Raw genomic sequence first — 21105 nt, forward strand, 5'->3', positions numbered from 1 at the left:
GAAAGTTGTGCTGTAAAACCAAACTGTTTAAACACATGGAAGACAAAAATAAAAATTAATATATAGAAAGTAACACTCTGATTGTGTGCAAAAGAGAGATCAGTGTAAGAGGAGGAAGTTTTCGTGCTCTGTGATCTCTTTATACTGAGATGAGGTAATAGAAAAAGAACTATAAACATAATTCATCTTGTGGGAATGGATGAGAAAACTTATACTTGTATAGTGAGGATATTTTTGTTTGTTTGTGAAAGACAGAGAAGAGGAGGAGGAAGAAGAATTCAGTATTACATCACAGCTTGTCAAACTTCCGACTAGAGAATCATCATCTTCCTTCCCTGTCTTTCTTTCACGTGCCAATTAAAGAGCAAGGATAGCTTTTTTTCATCCACCCTAAAAAGCTTAGCTATGCTTATAACTCATTTTCTCCTCTATTTAATGCTAATGTGCTCCTCTGATGTCCTATCAGGGAATGTTCCCATCGGTTTCTCTTGTGACCATGTGTGTCACTACTCACAACATGATTACTTCCCAAAAGCCTTGGGGACATGATACCTGGACCATTTCAGTCACTTATGGAAGAGCCCACCCACACCAGGTTAATACGGGTATATTGATACTAAAGATGAGCCAGATAAACTAAAGTAATCAACCTTTCCTTCTTTCCCCTAAAATCATTATTAGATAATGACCCATCTGATAATCCACATGTAAAGATCAGGCATTTATTGCCTTCAGAAAAGAAGTGACAGCTTGAGATTGAAATTAGTAAGCAATACAATAGATCGCTGAACTCAAGTCTCCCTTTTAAGGTCCACAATCCTATAACTACATTTTTTTTTCATTCTCTATGTGGATCAATAGCTAATGGAAGAGAAAATATTAGAACACTAACAAAACATCCCCTTAAAAATATTTTTAAATGTAACACATGCCATGCAGTATGGCTGAGTATTCACAAACAGGAAAACTAAAGAAAAAACATAATCCCCACCCAATGTGAAGTTTCCTCCTTTTCAGCTAATTTAAAAACATATACATTTCTCTGTCAATACTTTCTCCACTTTTAATATTGGCTAGTGTGCCATCCTTGCTATGTTTTGGAGTTTGTCCATTATGAAAGGATGTCATTTTCATCATAGTGTTGTGATCAGTGAAATTAGGTTGTATAAAATATAAAAAAATGGCACTGTAATACAGTATGATGATATTTTACCTACCTGAAATTATTTTGATAATATTATTATTGCAGGAACTGAAACTAGCTTAGTTAAAATCATGATGATGCTTCAGAATTTAAGGGTGGCAATTCTAAATCAATCTAGACATACTTTTTCATAGCCCATTATGAGCATTTCCTTTCATGGTTTAAGAACAGATGTAAAACTGTAGCAATATCTCTAACACAGCAACTCATACACCTAAATACTATACTCCAAGCTATTAAGTAAAATTTTATTTGAGGAAAACCCCCTCAAAAGAGCTTACTGAATCATGGAAACACTATGAAATCATTCCTGGATAGTATTTAAAACCAACCAAATAAATTATTAAAACATTAGTTGCTATATATTAGTGCCTTTGCACCTGTAAATAAAATAGTTATTGATTTTGTTTTCCTAGATATTTGTACTGGATTGATTGCTGTGAGTATCCTCACATTGGCCGTGTTGGTATGGATGGCACCAATCAAATGGTTGTCATAGAAACACAGATCTCTAGACCTATGGCTCTTACAATAGATTATGTCAACAATAGACTCTACTGGGCTGATGAAAATCATATTGAGTTTGCTGACATGGATGGATTTCATAGACATAAAGGTTGGTCAAACAGCTGCAAACATTCAATTTTTGACATTTTTTATTTTTAATTAAATGTTTTATATTAATTAGGAAGAAACTTTTGTATTCTAAATATGAAGAATATGGTGCATTTGTGCATATATATTGTTTGCTTTTTCGTAAAAAAAAAATTAAAATCAGAATGAGAATTTGTTTGCATTATTAAGCAAAATACTAAAGGTTACTTCCTGGAAAGAAAACAGTATTCTTTCCCCCCTTATTTTAACCAACTTTAGTCAAGATCAAAGAGGTAAATTTCTATTTCTGTATTTCTTGATTATTTCCTCTGTTTATGACAGCACATATTTTCTGTTAAATTACTCCTAATGAACACTGAATTTGTTGTAGATGTTGGCTACCAACATGAATCCTGCATGGCAAAATACCTACTCCTGCCAATCTTCTCTATTCCTTTTGCGGCTCATAAAAGCATCTTTGGCATTCTTTTAATACATGCAAATGTGCAGCAATTCATATCTGCAAAAATGTCTTTTATTAAAAGAAAGAAAAAATTCCAATAAGAGACTGAATTTTCTGAATAGTCCAAATACATTATTCAATAGTAAGATTTTTTTTTCTTGGTTGAACTAAGCAGTATTTTAATATTTTTTATTTATTAGCACAGAAATGATACCCTTAAAGCTGCTATTGTCACAAATATTTTTTGCCTTCTATTATACATGATTACATAGTCTCTAGGAAGAAGATGATTAAGGAGAGAAAGTATTGTTTTCAATTGTTAAGGATAACATTTAGTTTCTATAATAAAGCATGATTCTGCCCAATCCTCACTCTAAAATCTTCAAAAAATAAATACTGGCCTCAAAAGGTGATAGGTTAGCTCTAGAGCTCAGTGTGACAGATTGAATATGTGTATTAATAAAGTAATATTTAATAACCAAGCAAGTTGAGGGGGTGAAAATGAGCTTTAGCAAAACTCCACCCAACCAGGTAAGACTACTTTCCTCAATGAGTAATGGATATGGCCCATTGGAAACGACTCTACTTGCTGAGCAGAACTGAGCGTCGCTGAAAAACATTCCTTTGGATAGGTTGTTAAGCTTTTGAGAAGCAGCTATCAAAGATGGTTGTATCCTCTATTGGCCACGTGTCAGGCCTTGCCTGGACAAAGCCTTAGAGAAAGCAGTAAGTGTAAAACTCCATTTTATGTATAAGTAACTGGGGAAACCTAGATGATGGGAGATGGCTCCTGGGAATGGCTACCCTAGACGATGGGAGAAGTGCTCAGAAAGGCCATAGCCAAACAAAATAGAGGGGAGGGAAAACTTAGTAGATTGTAAAGGGAGGGCTCTCGCTCTCCCGCTTGGGACAGTGTGGGGGTTAGAACTCTGACACTAAGGTCAGAACATAAGATCACTTTTTTTTGGAACATGCAAGCATTTCTTTCTTTTCTGTAACTTAACCTGAGATTGCCTTGTCTAGTTTAGTTTATGTAAAGTGTAAATCTAGGTATATTAAGCAAACCTTTTCTTTTTTCATCCATATTCTCTCTCTGTTTCTAAATCTGTGGTTATGTGTGGGGAAAGTTCACCCCAAGGAGAAAAGGCACCTTCTATTCTTGAAAAAGCACAGGAGGCAAAAGAGGTTTTGGAACCTAATCCCCCATTTTATTTTGGTTAATAAAGCCAGGGCAAAAGGGGCCTGTGCTCCATAACATATGTTACAAAAGCTGTGGCAGGCAAAGACCCAGAAAGATGCCAGCAGGACCAAGGAAGAGATGAGAGTTGGTGGTAGGATCAAGTAACACAGAGTAGAATTAAATAAAATAGAAGATTTTTGCACTCCAATGAGCACAGCTGTATTTAGGTTGTCATAATTCACTAATCTCTTTTTTTGTCACTTCACAATGAAAAAAATAAGGAGAGAGATAAAGCTTAGGAAATGAGATCAAACACAGAGGATCAAAGTTTAGTTCATTAAACTCTTACTTTAAAAGTTTTATTAACAATTTAAATAAAATTGTTAAGTTAGCACATCATCTCTTATAGATTTAAAATGAGGATCCAGCTGATTGCTGGAGACCTTTGTTTTCATTTAAAAAAATGCATAAGTCTGTAACGAAATGGAGTCTGTAGCTCTGTAGGCCTCAAAGTGTAAATAAATCACATGGAGTACTTGCCAGTGGAAAATTAGAATGTTTCTACTAAAATTCAGGTCAAATATGTCATATTTGACATTTGTGAATTAGGAAACATTTAAAAAGAGATGTTCACTAGTGAACAAAAAAATCTTCTAAGATTTTTGTGAGAGTCTGTCTTGAGAAAGAAGAGTAGGAGAGAATACAAAATTGTTTAATTACTTTAGTTGAGGAGGGGAATGCCCCCTGATCTAATTCCTATTCAGTCCCTGCTATTATGCTCCTGTGCTACTTCTGGCAGACCTTCATAAAGAACACACTCTTTCTGACCACCTCACATCTCCAAGATGTGCGGGAGTTGGACTGGGAGCAAGATGGAGCTTGGGAAGTGCAATGGTGAAAACAGAGTATTGGATGGAAAGCCAAGGCTACAAAGACATGGAGCAGGGGAACGTGAGCAGAACATGGCAAGGCCAGTAGAGAAGGGAAATGTGGGACTAGAGAACTTCAACCTTCCAGCAGATGTCAAGTGAACCACTGGTAGGTTTTACACTCACCAGTCCTCCCAACATAGCTAAATTGCCTTGTTGGAAGGCTTACAACACTGCTTTGTTTTGTTGAAGATAAAGCTTCCCCAAGTTTGTGGAAGGTAGTAAATTGGCCTCCAAAGCAAATGCTTAGGCTTGGGGGTATTGGTGTCATCCTACAAGCATCATAGAGTCCAGGGACTTCCTGATACTTACAGAGGGGTTGGAAGGGGTCAAGTGAGAGAGCTGCCTAAGGTTTATTGGGGGATGATGAACCCTGATGGCGACTCACTCATCTATACATTCTACATGAGTTGAGCTCCCCTTCTGTGGATCATAGGAAATCTGCAGGCGAGAGAGAGAGGAATATCCCTAATGTGCAATCTGCAAAATTCTTTTACTCTTTCCATTCTTTCAGTGCTCTACTTGCAAAACTCAAGTCTCTGGGAAAGATTCTCCTTTCTTGAGTATCCCTTCCACGGGAGCCCTGTCTTGAGGGTGTTGGTTTGTAGTGTTAATAATGGCAGAGAACTTAAAACTGAATTTTAGCTAAACAAATTATGATTTTATATTTTGTAAAAACCTGATTTGTTTATTTTTAACTGGATGCCAAGAGAGCTAGTGAATTTTATTCTTTATTTTTCTTTAGCAACTTAATTTTTAAATTGGAAAATAGTTTTATTGTCAATGTTTATGTAACTTTAGTGCCCTTGTGGCCAAGATGGAGTCAAGAAAAGGCACTTACAGGAATGCAGCAGGGAAAGTCCCTTCCACCCCACGGGCACTTGTTCCAAACCCCCCAGAGTAAAAACACACACCAGAAGACTACAATGAATATAGGAAAGGGAAATATTTATTTACACAGGGGTGAAAGGAGAAAAACAACAAGGGAAAAGAAAGAGCAATAAAACAGGGTTACATTCAATACAAGGCTCCACAGGCCCAGTGGTACCAGAGTCTGAAAGGGCAGACACTGAGCAATGCATCTGCACTCAGAGTTAAGGAATCCTGGGCAAAGTTCCAGTCCGGTGGGGACTCTTGGGTGCTTCTGATCGTCTTTGGTGGCAGTGAACTTTCCCCAGCAAACCCTTCTGATTCCCTCTTCGGCTGCTCTCTGAAAACCCACACAGAGTGACAACCTTTCCAGTTATCTAGCTTTAGCCTCCCTCCTCCTTCCTAGTGCAAAATCACAAGCCACAGTACTCATGGCCACATACAGCTCTAGGCAGCAGAGAGGGAAGAAAGAGGATCCAGGGAACTACAGACCGGTCAGCTTCACCTCGATCCCTGGAAAAATCATGGAGCAGGTCCTCAGGGAATCCATTTTAAGGCACTTGGAAGAGAGGAAGGTGATCAGGAACAGTCAACATGGATTCACCAAGAGCAAGTCATGCCTGACCAGCCTGATTGCCTTCTATGAAGAGGTGACTGGCTCTGTGGATGTGGGGAAAGCAGTGGACATCAGATACCTTGACTTTAGCAAAGCTTTTGATACAGTCTCCCACAGTATTTTTGCCTGCAAGTTAAAGAAGAATAGGTTGGATGAATGGTCTATAAAATGGATAGAGGACTGGCTAGATCATCAGGCTCAACGGGTAGTGATCAATGACTCCATGTCTAGCTGGCAGCCGGTCACAACCGGAGTGCCCCAGGGGTCAAACCTGAGGCTGGTTTTGTTCAACATCTTCATTAATGATCTGGAGGATGGGTAGATTGCACCCTCCGCAAGTTTACAGATGACACTCAGCTGGGTGGAATGGTAGATACCCTGAAAGGTAGGGATAGGATACAGAGAGACCTAGACAAATTGGAGGATTGGGCCAAAAGAAATCTGATGAGGTTCAACAAGGACAAGTGCAGAGTCCTCCACTTAGGACGGAAGAATCCCATGCACAGCTACAGACTGGGGACCAACGAGCTAGTCAGCAGTTCTGCAGAAAAGGACCTGGGGGTAACAGTGGATAGAAGCTGGATATGAGTCAGCAGTGTGCCCTGGTTGCCAAGAAGGCTAATAGCATATTGGGCTGCATTAGCAGGGGTATTGCCAGCAGATCGAGGGAAGTGATTATTCCCCTCTATTCGGCATTGGTGAGGCCGCATTTGGAGTATTGTGTCCAGCTTTGGGCCTCCCACTACAAATAGGATGTGGACAAGTTGGAGAGAGTCCAGCGGAGGGCAACCAAAATGATTAGGGGGCTGGAGCACAAGACTTATGAGGAGAGGCTGAGGGAACTAGGTTTGTTTAGTCTGCAAAAGAGAAGAATGGGGTGGGGGATTTGATAGCAGCCTTTAACTACCTGAAAGGGGGTTCCAGGGAGGATGGAGCTAGGGTGTTCTCAATGGTAGTAGATGACAGAACAAGGAGCAATGGTCTCAAGTTGCAGTGGGAGAGGTCTAGGTTAGATATTAGGAAAACGTTTTTCACTAGGAGGGTGGTGAAGCACTGGAATGGATTACCTAGGGAGGTGGTGGAATCTCCATCTTTAGAGGTTTTTAAGCTGCGACTTGACAAATTCCTGGCTGGGATGATTTACCTGAGGTTAGTCCTGCTTTGAGCAGGGGGCTGGACGAGATGACCTCCTGAGGTCCCTTCGAACTCTAATATTCTATGATTCTATGATACTGGGTCCAGCTCTAGTGATTCCTCCCTGACAAGGTGCTCCTCCTGGTTCCTGTCCTGGGGTATCCTCAGTCAGCTGCTTTATCCCCTCCAGGCTACGGGCAGGTTCTCAGATGCTCTGTGAGGATCTGCTTGCAGTAGCCCTTCTGTCTGGAGCTCCAAACACAACATGCCCCTGTCACTTTCTCTCTCTCTCTCTCCACTCTTTCTCCCCCCAAAACAGCACTTCCCCCTCAGGCCAAAGATTTAAAGGGGCCATGCTCTCTAAACCCCAAAGTGGTTACTTACATTTAGTAGAAAAGTTTAATCCAGTAAATATTAATATATGTTTGCTAATTCCATTTTTATGAGGCTAGACAGAACAATAGGGTAGGATGTGGGGAGGAAGGAGGACATTCCCTCACATGCAGAAGGAATCCTCTGATCTGGGATCTGGCTAGTGGTGCCCACAGAGGTCACAAAAGCAGCTGAAACTGTTTTGGCACCCAAACTGCTCCTCCTATGTAAACCTTTGAAATGCTTTATCACCACAGCACACCGGCTCTCAGCAGCTGTTTTCATTGCTGATCTTTGGGTTTTCACAGCATTTCTCCTTCTACATTTTCATGTCTTCAGCCATTCCTAACCCTTTCTTTCTCTCCCTGGTGGCAATCCAAAAATGGAGTGGGCTATGGGATGTAGGGGGTGCAGCCTCTACAGTGCTCAGGGCTGGATTAACTCCCAAACTCCAAACCCCAAACACTGAGATAGAATTAAATGTACCTAGACCAGGCCTGACAGTTATTAGACTAATCTGTATTTTAAAATCTCCAATGACAGGGATTCCACAATCTTCCTTATCATTAGAAAGGTTTTAGTAATAGAGAACCTAAATCCCCTTATGTATATATAATAGAAATAGTATGGAATCATGTAATTAAAGACTTTATCATAATGAATACACAAAGACAGTCTAGATAAAGTTATACCTTCTAGCATTCCCTAACTTTTGTGTGCTTGACTTTACAACCTTAGTGTTACGTTAACATAATTTCTTGTGATTTTATACATACACACTCAAACACTTTCCATACAATTACAACTAATTGAATAACATAGACTATTTTTTAACATTATGTTGAAATTACACTATATTATTACTGAGTGTTGTACTGTTATCATCATAGGTCTAGGTTAATAGTTTAGGTCACTCTTTATAGAGCTAATGTGGTTCAGGAAACTAAACCGACCATTGCTCTTTCTCCCCAGCTAATTTGCATGATGCAATATCATTAGTTTAAATGAGTCACTGTCATGACTGTATAAATGTGTCAAGTGTTTAAACCGCTACATTACATGACCCACACCAGTCACTACTTAAAAAGTTACATGGCTGTATGCAAACTAATTAAGTAATTAACTAATTAAGGGACAGAATCACTGTTATGCTCCAATTGGTTTCTGCTGATCCAGGCTAAACTGTTCTTTCATTGGCGCCATACTTGAACCTGGCCTAAAAAATTTTTTTTAAATGATATGGCCTGTCTTCAGCTCATTAAAGATGTCACAGATTAGAATTCTCTTGTTTAGTGTTTATGCATAATTTTTTTAAATAATTCAAATGCAAAAAGGGAAGTTCTTATACAAAATCTATTTTAAGATATAGCTAAATTTGAAAGTATGTAACATAAGTGTAAACACCATGTGAAACCATACATTTATGAGTATGGCATTTAAATGTTTGTGGTCCTAAATTTGATTTAAAATAATTTTAAAAGATAGATTCGTTTTTCATTTCCTCCCCTTCTGGTGTTTCTATAAGTTAGTTTAGATACCTTAGGTGCCTTAACTGCATTTCTATACATTAACATGTTTAGAGTTCTTTTAAAATTTCATCTTATTTCTGAATTTCTGTGCTTATTTTGGGAAAAATTGACGATTTTTTTTTTTCCAAAATATTTAAATTACTGAGATGTAATCTCAAATCTTAATCTCATTTTAACAAAGCTTTTTTTTTTTTTGGTCTGGGAATACATTTTATTGTGTAATTCCAGTACCTGAAATCATAATCCCAAAATGGGAGTGTGTGTTTATGTGTATTAATATTTATTAAAAAGAAACATTTTAATTGCAGCTCCTTTCAAATTTCAAGTTACATTCCAATATGCTACTTTAGGTCTTCAATATTAGTTAATGCATACATACACCCATATATTTAGGAATCAAGGTTTCAATTATTGGGATATTTTTATTTTTAAGATATGGTTTTTAATTTAGTAAAAATAATATTGACTAATCTATAAAATATTTAATGCTGAAAGTTTCTATCCTTACAAAATCAATAATAAAATTTAGTTGGACTACATCAATAAATATTTTTCTCTTTTTAATATTACAATCTATCCTTTCCCAGTATACTTTACAGCCATATACTTGGTTCATAGGCATAAATGAACGAAAATATCTATACAAATAATTTACATTTCATTACTTTGAAATTAAATTATTATATGATAATATTGAAGTTTGAAATGAGCATTTTGGAAGATGAATCCTCAAAAGGGTTCGTTATAAAATGTTTCTTGTGCTACAGGAATGTACAGAAAGTCAGTATTAAAGTTGCAGAAAGGAATATACCCTATAACTAACTGAATTCTCAAACTTTTTGTCATCAGTTTAAACTTGCTTTTTGTAATAAAACCATAAATTGCACATTAACTTTATACACCAAAACACTGCTGTTAAACAGAAACTACTCTCAAGCCATTGGTGAACATATTGATTTAAAATTCTACTAACTACTTTTACAGCCATTTCTCAATATTTAAATTCCAGACAGAAATTAATTAGGACCAGACTCTGTGTGTGTTCCTGATATGGAAGTATGTTGATGAGGAAGGATGTCAGGGGCCTTTCCCTCTTTTCTTCTGGTGTAGCCCACATAAGGGCTGGGCAGAACTGTACTCCTTTCACTTATGGGATCGCAGACACTGTCTATCTCTGTTTAATCAGGGGCAAATAGTACCCCAAAAGGCGCTTAGTGGAGTCCAGTACCAGCTCATTATACAGAACCAGTACATGGGAAAGGAGGCTGCATTCCATAAGAGATGTAATAAAAAAATTTACTCCATGTGTGCACTGGGTGCTCTTGGTCACTGGATTTGGCAGCTCCATGTAGCCCCTTACTCTGGGCTATACTGAAATCTTAATAGTTACCTAAAAGACATATTTTACAGTATCAGCTGTCACTAACACTGTTGTAGTTAAGGGATTTTCAGCTTTCTCGCTATATGGAATTATGCCTCAGCCTTCAGAACAGAATGAGGTGGAACTTTTTTACATGATCATGGGTGTGTTTTGTTTTTATTTTAAACTATCCTGCTTAAATTCCATAATATTTAATGCTATTAAATTTTATAAAATAGACACCAAAATGTTATATGGTGTTAGATAGCTTTTGCACTATATAAACCCCAAATAGAATTGCTTTAAGCTATAGGATGAAAAGCTTGCAAGTTTGTATTATATTATATGTAGTTAAGGAGTAAACATTGGAGAGACTAGGTGGTTAATAGAAAAGAGGTGGTGGAAACCTATTTCATCTTACCATTAATTTTTCATAATAGCTTTAAGTAGGCATATACACTGTATGTATGGATTACAATATGTAAAATTTACATGTTGAAAAAAATTGATAAACAACTGTGGGTGAATTTCATCAGGGTCTGTGATCTGTACAGTTCAGATAAGAGTCCTAAGGTTTAAATGTATATTCATACTTTGACTCTGCTTCTGAACAAATGCAGAGCCCTCCTATCCAGGCCTGCATAATCATTCCTTCATTCATCTTCAGGCTCACATGACCTCTTCACTGTAGGTTCATGAAAACCTACTTCCTTTCTCTCCTTGGAGTCTGCCAGCTGTGGCTTGATCTTTCTTCCTGTTCAGTCCTTTAGTCACCCTTTGCTTTCCCTCCTAGCTTGTACAGTTCTTCTTACTGCATGCTCCACTTTGCCTACATATCCTTTCTTTCTTCCTCTTCCCTTGCTTCCCTTTGCTTTCCCTCCATGCCAGTGCACTCATTACGCTTTAGGTGTCTTGCTTCCACTAGAACTTCTACTTTCGTGTGTAATCTGGTGCACATTGCACTCCGGAGCATATTTTTTTTTCTCACACTGTATGAGAAGGTTTTGTTTAACTATAGTTTCAGGATCCAATAGAGAAGCAGAGATGATTGTGTAGGTCTGTAAGGAGAGAAGGATGGCTTATAAAAAGAAGGGGAGAGTTGCATGAGCACAGCTGGCAGAGAGGGCAGCTGGAAGCCATTCAATTAGACATAGAGCTGGAGCTTGTGGTAGGGAATTGGATCACAAGAATCCGGGTTAGAGTCTCTATGGACCTGTCTACACTTAAAACACACACAGCTGCACCACTGTAGCACATCAGTGTAGACATTAACTACTCTGACGGGAGGTAGGTAATCCACACTTAGGTAATCCAGGAGTAGGGAATCTGTTGGTGTAGGTAATCCACTTTCCCAAAAGGCAGTAGCTAGGTTGACGGAAGAATTCTATTTTTAACCTATCACTGTCTACACAAGGACCTAGGTTGGCTTAACTACGCTGCTCAGGGGTGCGGATTTTTCACAATCTGACTGACATAGTTAAACTAACCTAATTTGCTAGTGTAGACCAGGCCTTAAATACAGTTATACTCCAAAAAGTGACTAAAAATGGTATTGTGGGATTTAGTGTTTATTGTCTCTCAATAACGCTACATTGACTATGTTCACTTTACAAGTAAAAAAAACTAGGATTTGAAAATTAAGCTGGGTTCTTTATCAGTCTGAGTTCACAAATAACAAAGGTTCTGCTGCTGGAACAGAGGTAACAATGCTTTGGTGGTGCAGGAGTAGTAATGAACTCAACTCACTTTCTCCTTAGTATATTTGTTGTGAAAATAGAGTATAAAAAGGTGTAAAGTGACCGGACTGAATTCTGAATGCTCAAAGAGAGCAAATTACTTGAGTAAGACAGTGCACAGTGTGCACGGTTGAGTAATACATCATCCCTTTCTGATCATAACAGCACTTAAGCCAAACCAATAGTAAACAATTGGGGTTTGTTCATTTGAGAGAAATTGTTTGGTTTGTATGAGTTCTTGTATGAATAGAAGGTTATTCATTACTAAGTAATAGGTTATTTGGAGTATTCAGGTGCTAATATTTTAATAATCAAGAAATTAGATGAAGTAAATTAAATTGTTATTGAATGGTAGACCATATCAACTCTGAAAGAGAAGTTGTCTGTCATGTGCATTTGTCTGTGGATTAATTACTGGAGCTGTGCAAATAATTGATTTCAGTTTGGTTTTTTGGTTGAGCCACCAAACTGGAAAATTTGAGAAACAAACCTGAAATGATTTTTTGTTTTGTTTTGTTTATCTCCTTTTTTTGTTGTTTTTTAAAATAAATGTAGCTAAATTTCTAAATTAAATGCTTTGAAATGAAAAGTTGTAATGTTTTGTTTTGAACGTGTCAAAATGAAACATTTCAATTTTTTAAATTTTGTTTTCCGTTTGGGCCAAAACTAAGTAATGCTTAATATCTGTCCCTGCATTTGTTGATGTAGATTTGACACCTCATGCTATTTTAATGTAGTTTTATGTTTAATGAAGGTGTTACTCTCTTGCTAATGGATTGGCAATTGTGCATCTTTAATAAATGTTTTCAAATAAATATTAGATAGAAAAAGGAAGTGGTTAAATTAATTAAATTAAGGTAACTTTTTAGGTACCTGAGATTTCAACCTTGCTTTACTGTGAATTTTCCAAAACTTTGATGAAAGTTGTTCATCTTCATAATAGGTCACTAAGGAAGGGAAAGCAGTTCATCCTGCTTTTGCATGTTAGAGTATAGTTCAAATTATAATATATGCAGCAAGGTCAGTAAATTAGCATTGGAACAATAATATCATTTGCGAAAAGGCAGATTGTTAAATCAAAAGGCTTCACTCTAAGGGGAAGAAAAAATTAAGAAGGAAAAGAAGAATGTTTTTGTACCAGTGTATGCAGATAAATCAATAGCTGTCGCTGATTGAGGTCTTGGGAAGCTTACAGAATGCTGGAGCCTTCATGAAGGAAAGGAAAAAGAAAACAAAAAAGACATTCTAATGCTATATCAAAAAGACTAGGTTTCAGTATTGTATTATGATTCTTTTCTTCATTTTTTGTCATTCACATTCCATGCAAACTAGATTTTATAGGCTATTATATGAAAACAGTGCTGATGTTCTGTTGTTTACAACATAATAAAAGTTAATGGAAAGAAGCAAAATACAATCTAGCTACTACTGAAATGTTTCTCAACCAGTAAAATAAATTAAAATTAAGTGCCATTTCTGAAATGTCTGATAGCTACAACTTCACTCATGTCATTGGTAAAAATATTTATATTAAATTGTGTATTATATTAGAACAGATTTTGTTTAGACATAGGACTTGAGTTCTGTTTAAATTTTATTTATTTATTTATTTACTTACAGTTGATAAGGTCAGTTGTTAATTGATTTGATTATAATATAATTTTCTCAGAAGTCAATAAGCAGCAAAAAAATATCTATAGCCTTCCAGGCTACATAAATCCAGGAAAAACACAGCTGAAGAATCCACTGAAGGGCAATGTATTCATTTGAAAGATCAGCATACTGCTGAAGTCTTTTAAAAGTATACAGTTTCTTTATGAACCAAAGTTCCAGAGCACATTAATGATCCATAATATTGTCCTCTCTTATGCTTTCGATCAGTGATACTCAAGTCTCAGTGGCTCATGAGCCAAATTAGCAATCAACATTACCCAAAAGAGCCACAGTAGTGTGAATTCATTGTTTCATTTACTATACTGCTATATATTCATATTTAAACAGGATTGCAGGGGAAATATTTAGTTTATATATATAATAATTCTTACAGCAAAGTGACTGGCCAAATAGTATTATTTTATCGACTACATTCTGTTAATAACATAGTAAAAGCATCCTGATTGGTTAATAATTAAGTCTCAGAGTGTTTTTTATATCATTTTGCAGCAAAAGCTGCAAAAGACACATTAAATTGTGACTCACGAACCTCAGTCAGAGGATCACTGCTTAGATATTTTGTCATCACTCATGCCTATGTAGCAAATAGAAGTTACAGTTCAAATATGCTAATTCTGAATATTTGAATATTTTGGAGGGGGATCCCAATGAAAAAACGTTCTCTGGTTTTACATATTACTCTTCCTTGTTCTACCCTGTCCAATAGAAGCTTTCTTGATGTCATATTCAAAGAAAGGATGGTACAATAAAAGCCAGTGGTTGGCATAAACAGAATTCTCTGACTAAATTCAGGAATGGATCTTATCAACCAGGGAAGAGCCCATCTTCAACTCTTGAATCTGAGAGTTCCTCCTTACCTCATTCACTGATATGTTATAGACTGTGAAAAAAATTGCCCACACATTTAGATGACATTGAGACTCCTGCATTATGCTTAATGGAGTTTCCAACAGCCAGAGACTCCACTAAAAAAAATTGGATGGGAGTATTGCACTCAAGAGACTGCATTTTACACCACAGTTAGTTGAATGGTGCATCCATTTTAATTTAATGCACCTAAATTTAGTTCTTGAGACTGAAGTTCTCTAGGTATTCATACGTCATGGACCATATAGGCACTAACAATACAAGCTTGCCCACATTTCTCACTTGTGAGTGTGCATTTCTTTCTAGCCTGGAGGCACAACAGTCTATTGACTCAGTATCAACCCTTGACCAGTGAGCTATGACTGATGACAAAATCATCAATTAGTGCAAATTATGTGTTCTGCGGTACTTCTGAGTTAGATTTATGTACATTGATAGGTCAGCATGCTGAATCTTGCACTGTTCTCACCCATCTGGAATTGGTGTAGAAGATAATAAAAGGACTTCATTGCCTTTCAGGAGCACAATCTTCAGTTGAAAACAAATTTAAAATAAAAATACTTTTGATGCTTCAAAAAGACAAAGTGGGTGGGGTAATATCTTTTATTGGACCAACTTTTGTTCATGAAAGAGAGAGAGAGTTCTTCAGGTCTGGAAAAGGTACTCAGAGCGTCACAGCTAATACGAGGTGGAACATTGTTAAGCATAAGGTGTTAACACATGTTGCAAGGGACCATTAAAGGTGAAGTGAGCGGTTAACTTCTCTGTAGTCGTAGGACAAAGGAGGGTTAGTGGGTTACAGATTGTTATAATGAGATATAAATCGATTGCTCTTATTGAGTCCATGATTTTTTATGTCTAGCAAAATTATGAATTTAAACTACCAGGCTCATCTTTTGAAGGTGTTGTGCAGGTTTCCTTTCAGATTTAGGACTGAGAGGTTAGATATGGAGTGAACATTTTGTGAAAAATGTTGGGCCGTAGGTGATACATTGTTTTTGTCTGTCATTTTTCTGTGTGAGTTCATTCGAGAGCATAGTGATTGTCTGGTTTCACCCACATATTTGTTAGTGGGACATTTAGTGCATTGGATGAGGTATACCACATGTTGTGATAGGCATGTATAGGACCCGTGTATCTTGAAAGGTGTGTGGTAGGCGTATTGATCATTGTAGCAGTGAAAATATGTCTGCAGGTTTTGAATCTGTTGTTCTGTCACAGTCTAGTGCCATTTTGAGTTGATATGTCCTCGTCTATGGGGAGCTTGCTTCTGATGATGAGGATGGGAGTTGTATGAAGGCCAGAAGAAGGGGTTTCAGGTAAGATTTTTTTTCAGGATGTGGTCTCTGCTGAGTGTGGGTTGTAATTGTTTAATGTTACCCCATATGGGTTCCAGTGTAGGGTGGTAGGTGACAACAGGGGGTATGTGATCAGTGGCATTTTTTTGTTCTGCATTAAAGCATGTTCTGTCAGGGTATTTGAGTGGCCCATTCCATGATGTAATCTACTTCTCTGGTGAAGTGTCCTCGTTTGGTTAAGGTGGTTTTAAGTGTGTTATGGTGTGTATCCTGGACTTTCTCCTTGGAAAATATTCTGTGGTATTTGAGTGCCTGGCTGTAGATAACCGATTTTGTGGTGTGTTTGGGGTAATTACTGGATCTGTGAAGGTAGTTGAGGTGATCTGTGGGTTTCTTATATATATCAATGTTGAGAGTGATTGTGGTGTCCAAGACGTTGATGCTGGTGTGGGAGTGTTCTGGAGAGAGTTTGATGGATGGGCAGTGTTGTTGAAGTTGTGGTGGAAATCTATGATGGAATTTATCTTGTCTGTCCAGTGGATGAAAATATCATTGATGTATCTCACATACATTATTGGTTTTATGTTGCATTTTTCCAGAAATTCTTACTTAAGGTGATCTATGAAGAAGTTGGCATATGGGGAGCTATCCTATTACCCAGGGCTGGTCCCATGGTTTGGACAAAGTGGTGTTGTTTTTAAAATTATTAAAATTTACTTGATGCAGTCAGTCAACTGTACTCTGAAATGCAGTCTCTTGAGTGTAATATTTAACATTTTATTCTGCACACTAACTTAGCTGCCCTGTAAATCAGGGATAATGGGAAAATTGAGATTTTATATTATATGCTATTACTCTTGAATCTCATTTTTTTTCATGAACACACAATTTAATCTGAATTTTTGGATCTACTCGTAATCCATCAAAGCTATGATCAATTGTAAATGTTTATAGATTTTTGAATGTGTATTGTGACAGAGTAGCACCCCCTAAATTTCAACTGAAAGATAACTAACTTAACATTTTTAATTATTTGCTAATATATCTGTATTGAGGATGTCAATCTGTTGTATTTTGCTATAAATAGTCTAAATAATGCATGGTCACAGTTCTTGAGTGGTGAAGAGAGAATGGATTTGAGGGGTTTGTTATTCATTGGACGTAATATATGCAGAGAGCCAGATCCTGGCCAATGTACAAAAGGCCCACAATGTGCTGTTTTCAGAATGTATGTGGTGCATAACCTAGAGTTGCCCCAAAGCACAGGGATAAATATTACCTTGAGAGAAAAATTCCCATTTTATTCAGAAGTACAATATTGACACCCTTCAACAAGTTTTTGGTGTCAAAAACAGCAGCAAAGCTCACAAGTCATAGGAGTAGATATGTTTCGAGAACTCAAGCAGAAGCAATCATCTAGAGAGCTACAGGTTTCAACCAGAGGGCAACAATTTCTCTTTCTGATGCCTTTCCCAAAACACTGTACTCAGCCTCATGTTATACCAGTGTAGCTCCATTAATGTTAGTGGCGGCATTCCTGATTTATTCTGATGTAAATGAGAGAAGAATCATGCCTCATTTTCCTAAAATCACTGTGTGTTCTCCTTTTTTACTTCATTCTCCAAACACATTAAAAATCTTGTATTAAGGCTATCAGTTGCATAACCCGGATGTTACCTGGGGTTTTGCTAAACTCAAAGCTCTTCATAACTTAACTCTTTGTGTGGCGGTGGCAGGAAATAAATCAATGGGGATATAGCTGTCTGGTCTATAGAAAGGTGATGCAAGCAGGTAAACAAAAGTGCTTCAATCAAAACTTCTACTTTATTTAATCTCCAGCACTCACACATGTTCGCAAGAAGTTAGTAGAGCACCCCAAATTAACTGCAGATTCATGTTTACTCATGTCCTGAGGAGGTTTCAAGTGGGTAATTATAGACTTCTACTGACCAGCTTTCCCTCTGCAGGGAAACTTGAGAGGTGTTCAAGTGTGCAAGAGCCCAGATTTCTTCCTCATTTTATACCCATTTTATAGTGTTACATAGCTTGTTCATCAGAATAACTGCCGAGCAGAAGTTAAGTGTGCAGATTTCCAACCTGTCAGAAACAGAATTTTCCAACAGTCAGGTGGGGGAACTTTCCATCAGTTAACCAGCTATATAGCAATAGTTAACTATTGCAGACTTTCCATCTTGCAAAACTACTTCAGAAAAACAACTCATGTCAGGAGGGCACAGGGTCATGTTTACTCCTCATGGTCACTTACTTCACCCTTCCCTCCTAGTCTGTTAGTTGTGCTCAGGTTTCAGAAAGGCCTTCTTTTAGCTGCTTTCAGCAATAAGCATAATAATTGGTATTCTAGCTGCTGGCAATAGTTTAAGCATGTTACTGGACTCTGAGCTATCAAAAATCTACTCCTACACAGGGGGCCAGTGAAAATCAATTCACGGCAGGTGTTTACAGAACTGACTAAACAAAATGAGTATCCTGTCTTGTTCTTTACACATAAAGATGATATTTGTCCATGTGACAAGTATAGTTCAGGTGTACCTCAATAACATCTCCTAAGTACAGATATGATAACTGTTAACCCCCCACCGATACCATTTCAGTCACTTTATTGAAATAAATGGAACAATTTCATTTTTATCACTTTTCTCACAACTATATAGAAACAATGTTGAAACAACATTGTTAAGATGGTGACTCACACTAATATGGGGGGGTCCTCTCTTTTTCTCTCTTATATATGTATGTTCAGAATGGCAATTTCCTGGATGCAAAGGAATCTGTAAATACTATGCTGTACTATTTGTGGAATTTGGAAACTAGTCTCTCCCCTCCCATTAATAGTTATGGTAATGTATTTTACAAATCATGCAGATAATTTTTTTGTTTAATAAAAAATCAGTTAAATTATATCTGGATACTAAATGTTCACCAACCTGAGACATTTAGATTGTACCACTATTAGAGCATGTACCAGAATCAGGTCAGACTTGCTGAGGTGCCCTGAATGGTAAGCTGGGGATTCCCTGTCTGTTTATAGGATAATATTCCAGTCTCACAAAGCAGGAGTGACTAGTTTTTGGCTCTCCGCTCTTCATCTGCATAGGACACAAATCATGACTAACAACATGAAAAGGAGTGGGTCAATCATCTCTACCAGGAAGCCATTGAGTTACGTTGCTATCAGCATGGCCCTACACCATCCAAGAGTTGGCAATGACCTAGCAGACTTGCTGAAGTGTGATAACCACCACAAGTAGTGGCTGTGCAACCCAGTATTCCATCAGTGCAGGACTCTCATCGCAGACTTGTTCACCACAAAAGATAAAAGTATTTGAATTTCTGCTTCAGAGGAGACATGATCCCAGGGTCCCTGACAGATGCCTTCCTCCTTCCATTGTCTCAGAGACTGCTATGTGCTTTCCCTCTAATTTTCCTGATCCCCCCCCCCCCCCAAAATATATACAGGATCAGATTATCAAAGCTTTAGTCATCATGATAGCCCCCATACTAGCCAAGAGTGTTTTGACTGTTGGACTTGTTACAGATGTTTAAGCAGCCTCCAATAAATATTCTATCCTCTCCAGACATAATATCCCAGAATCACAGTCAGATACTGCACTCGGATCCACAGTTGTTGCATCTGTGGCTTAGAAGTTGGCTGGCTGAACACTAACTGACAGAAACTTCCCTTTAAGTTCAGAAAATCCTTATAAAAAGCAGTAAACATTTCACTAGGAAGACATACTTCTTGAAATGGAAAATATTTTCCATATGGGAAAATCAAAATGATAGTGAGCCACTGGAGGCCCTGATACCAAAGATGTTGGCTTATATATATAATCCTGAAACACACAAGGTTAGCATTTAACTAATCTGAGATTCACCTTGCTGCAATATTTGCATGTCGTGCCCCAATACAGTCATACCTAGTCTTCTCACATCCTACGGCATTGAAATTCCTCAAGGGCTTTCTTCATACTTGCCCTCCAGTAAGGGAGACCTGACTCCTACATGGTACCTTAGTCTTATTCTCCTAAAACTTATAGAGCCTCTCGTTGAACCACTGGCAGAGTGCACAATATGCCACCTTTTCTATCAAGTCAGTCTTTCTCATGGCCTTTACCGCAGCATGCTAGCATCAGTAAGATCCTAGCTATTATGGCCAGGCTGCTTTCTACAGGGACAAAGTGGTGATGAAAATCTCTCCCCAAATGTTATTCTTGATGCTGGGAGAGAAGAACCATATTTTGGACATCTACAGAGCCTTGCTATATTACCTCAACAGGACCAAGCCTTTCAGGCTCTCTCATGTCCTCTTTGTGGCCATATCCAGTGCATTGAAAACTAAGCTATCTCATGACAGAGAATTTCAATGTGGATTGCACAATGCATTTCCACCTGCTATCAATTGGCTATCATTTCCACCTGCTATCAATCTGCCTCTGAATGTCAAGGTCTGTTCCACTAGTGCACAGGCAGCATCATCTGCCTACTTCAGAAATGTGCCTCTTTCCAAGAATTGCAAGACAGTTACGTTAAGCAACCCACTAACTTAGTTAAACATTATGCACTTGACATGGCAAACAGTCCTGACAGTAAGATCCATCATGATATATACACTTGAAGAAGAAAAAACAATTAACTACCACACAGTCACTGTGGCTCTTTGAGATGTTGTGGTCAATGTAGATTCCATGATCTGTCCTCTGTCCTCACTTTTCTGAGTCCTCAAAAGCATGGGCCTTGAATGGTAAGGGAGTTGAGGAAGAGTTGCAGCTGCCCTGTCCTTTATGCCCTTATATGGGAGCATGAGGAGACACAGGATGCATGCACAGCCCTGATAGACACTGCTAGTCGAAAAAATCCAATCTTGCACATGAGGCATATTCACATCTACAGCATGATCCATAATTTCAACATTTTGAAGAACCACAGTTACAGAAGGGTAAGTAACCATTCTATCCTGTTTTTTCTAGTTTCCTTCTAAGGTAGCCCAGGTCAGAGTTCAAAACCTCCTATCTTCACAATTTACAACTCAACAGTTTAATAAATACAGGCTCATGCAAGTCTCTGGTAGAACGTATAAAGGTACTGGTGTTCCTCAGGCCAGCATATCTGTCCAAACCTACAATGAGAACTATCTTTTCTACCTGGGATCTGCCAACAGTGCTACAGTTCCTCATTCCTATTAATGCTCTCTAGTTCCTTTCTACAGAGACATGCTCCCTGACCACAATCTCTTTTTGACAAGAAGAGCCTCCTAAATC

General features: G+C 37.8%; 1 protein-coding gene across 1 annotated transcript in view; it reads left to right on the plus strand.

Annotated features, from left to right (window-relative positions):
* LRP1B (LDL receptor related protein 1B) overlaps positions 1–21105 on the plus strand; it is a 1171881-nt gene that overhangs the window by 969039 nt on the left and 181737 nt on the right. The window contains 1 exon segment of the mRNA XM_067549510.1: positions 1621–1820. Within this exon segment, the coding sequence (XP_067405611.1) occupies positions 1621–1820 (200 nt within the window).

Source organism: Emydura macquarii, unplaced genomic scaffold (assembly GCF_026122565.2).
Source record: "Emydura macquarii macquarii isolate MOO-44397 ecotype Brisbane River unplaced genomic scaffold, CSIRO-AGI_Emac_v2 contig_1253, whole genome shotgun sequence".
NCBI classification, from domain to species: Eukaryota; Metazoa; Chordata; order Testudines; family Chelidae; genus Emydura; species Emydura macquarii.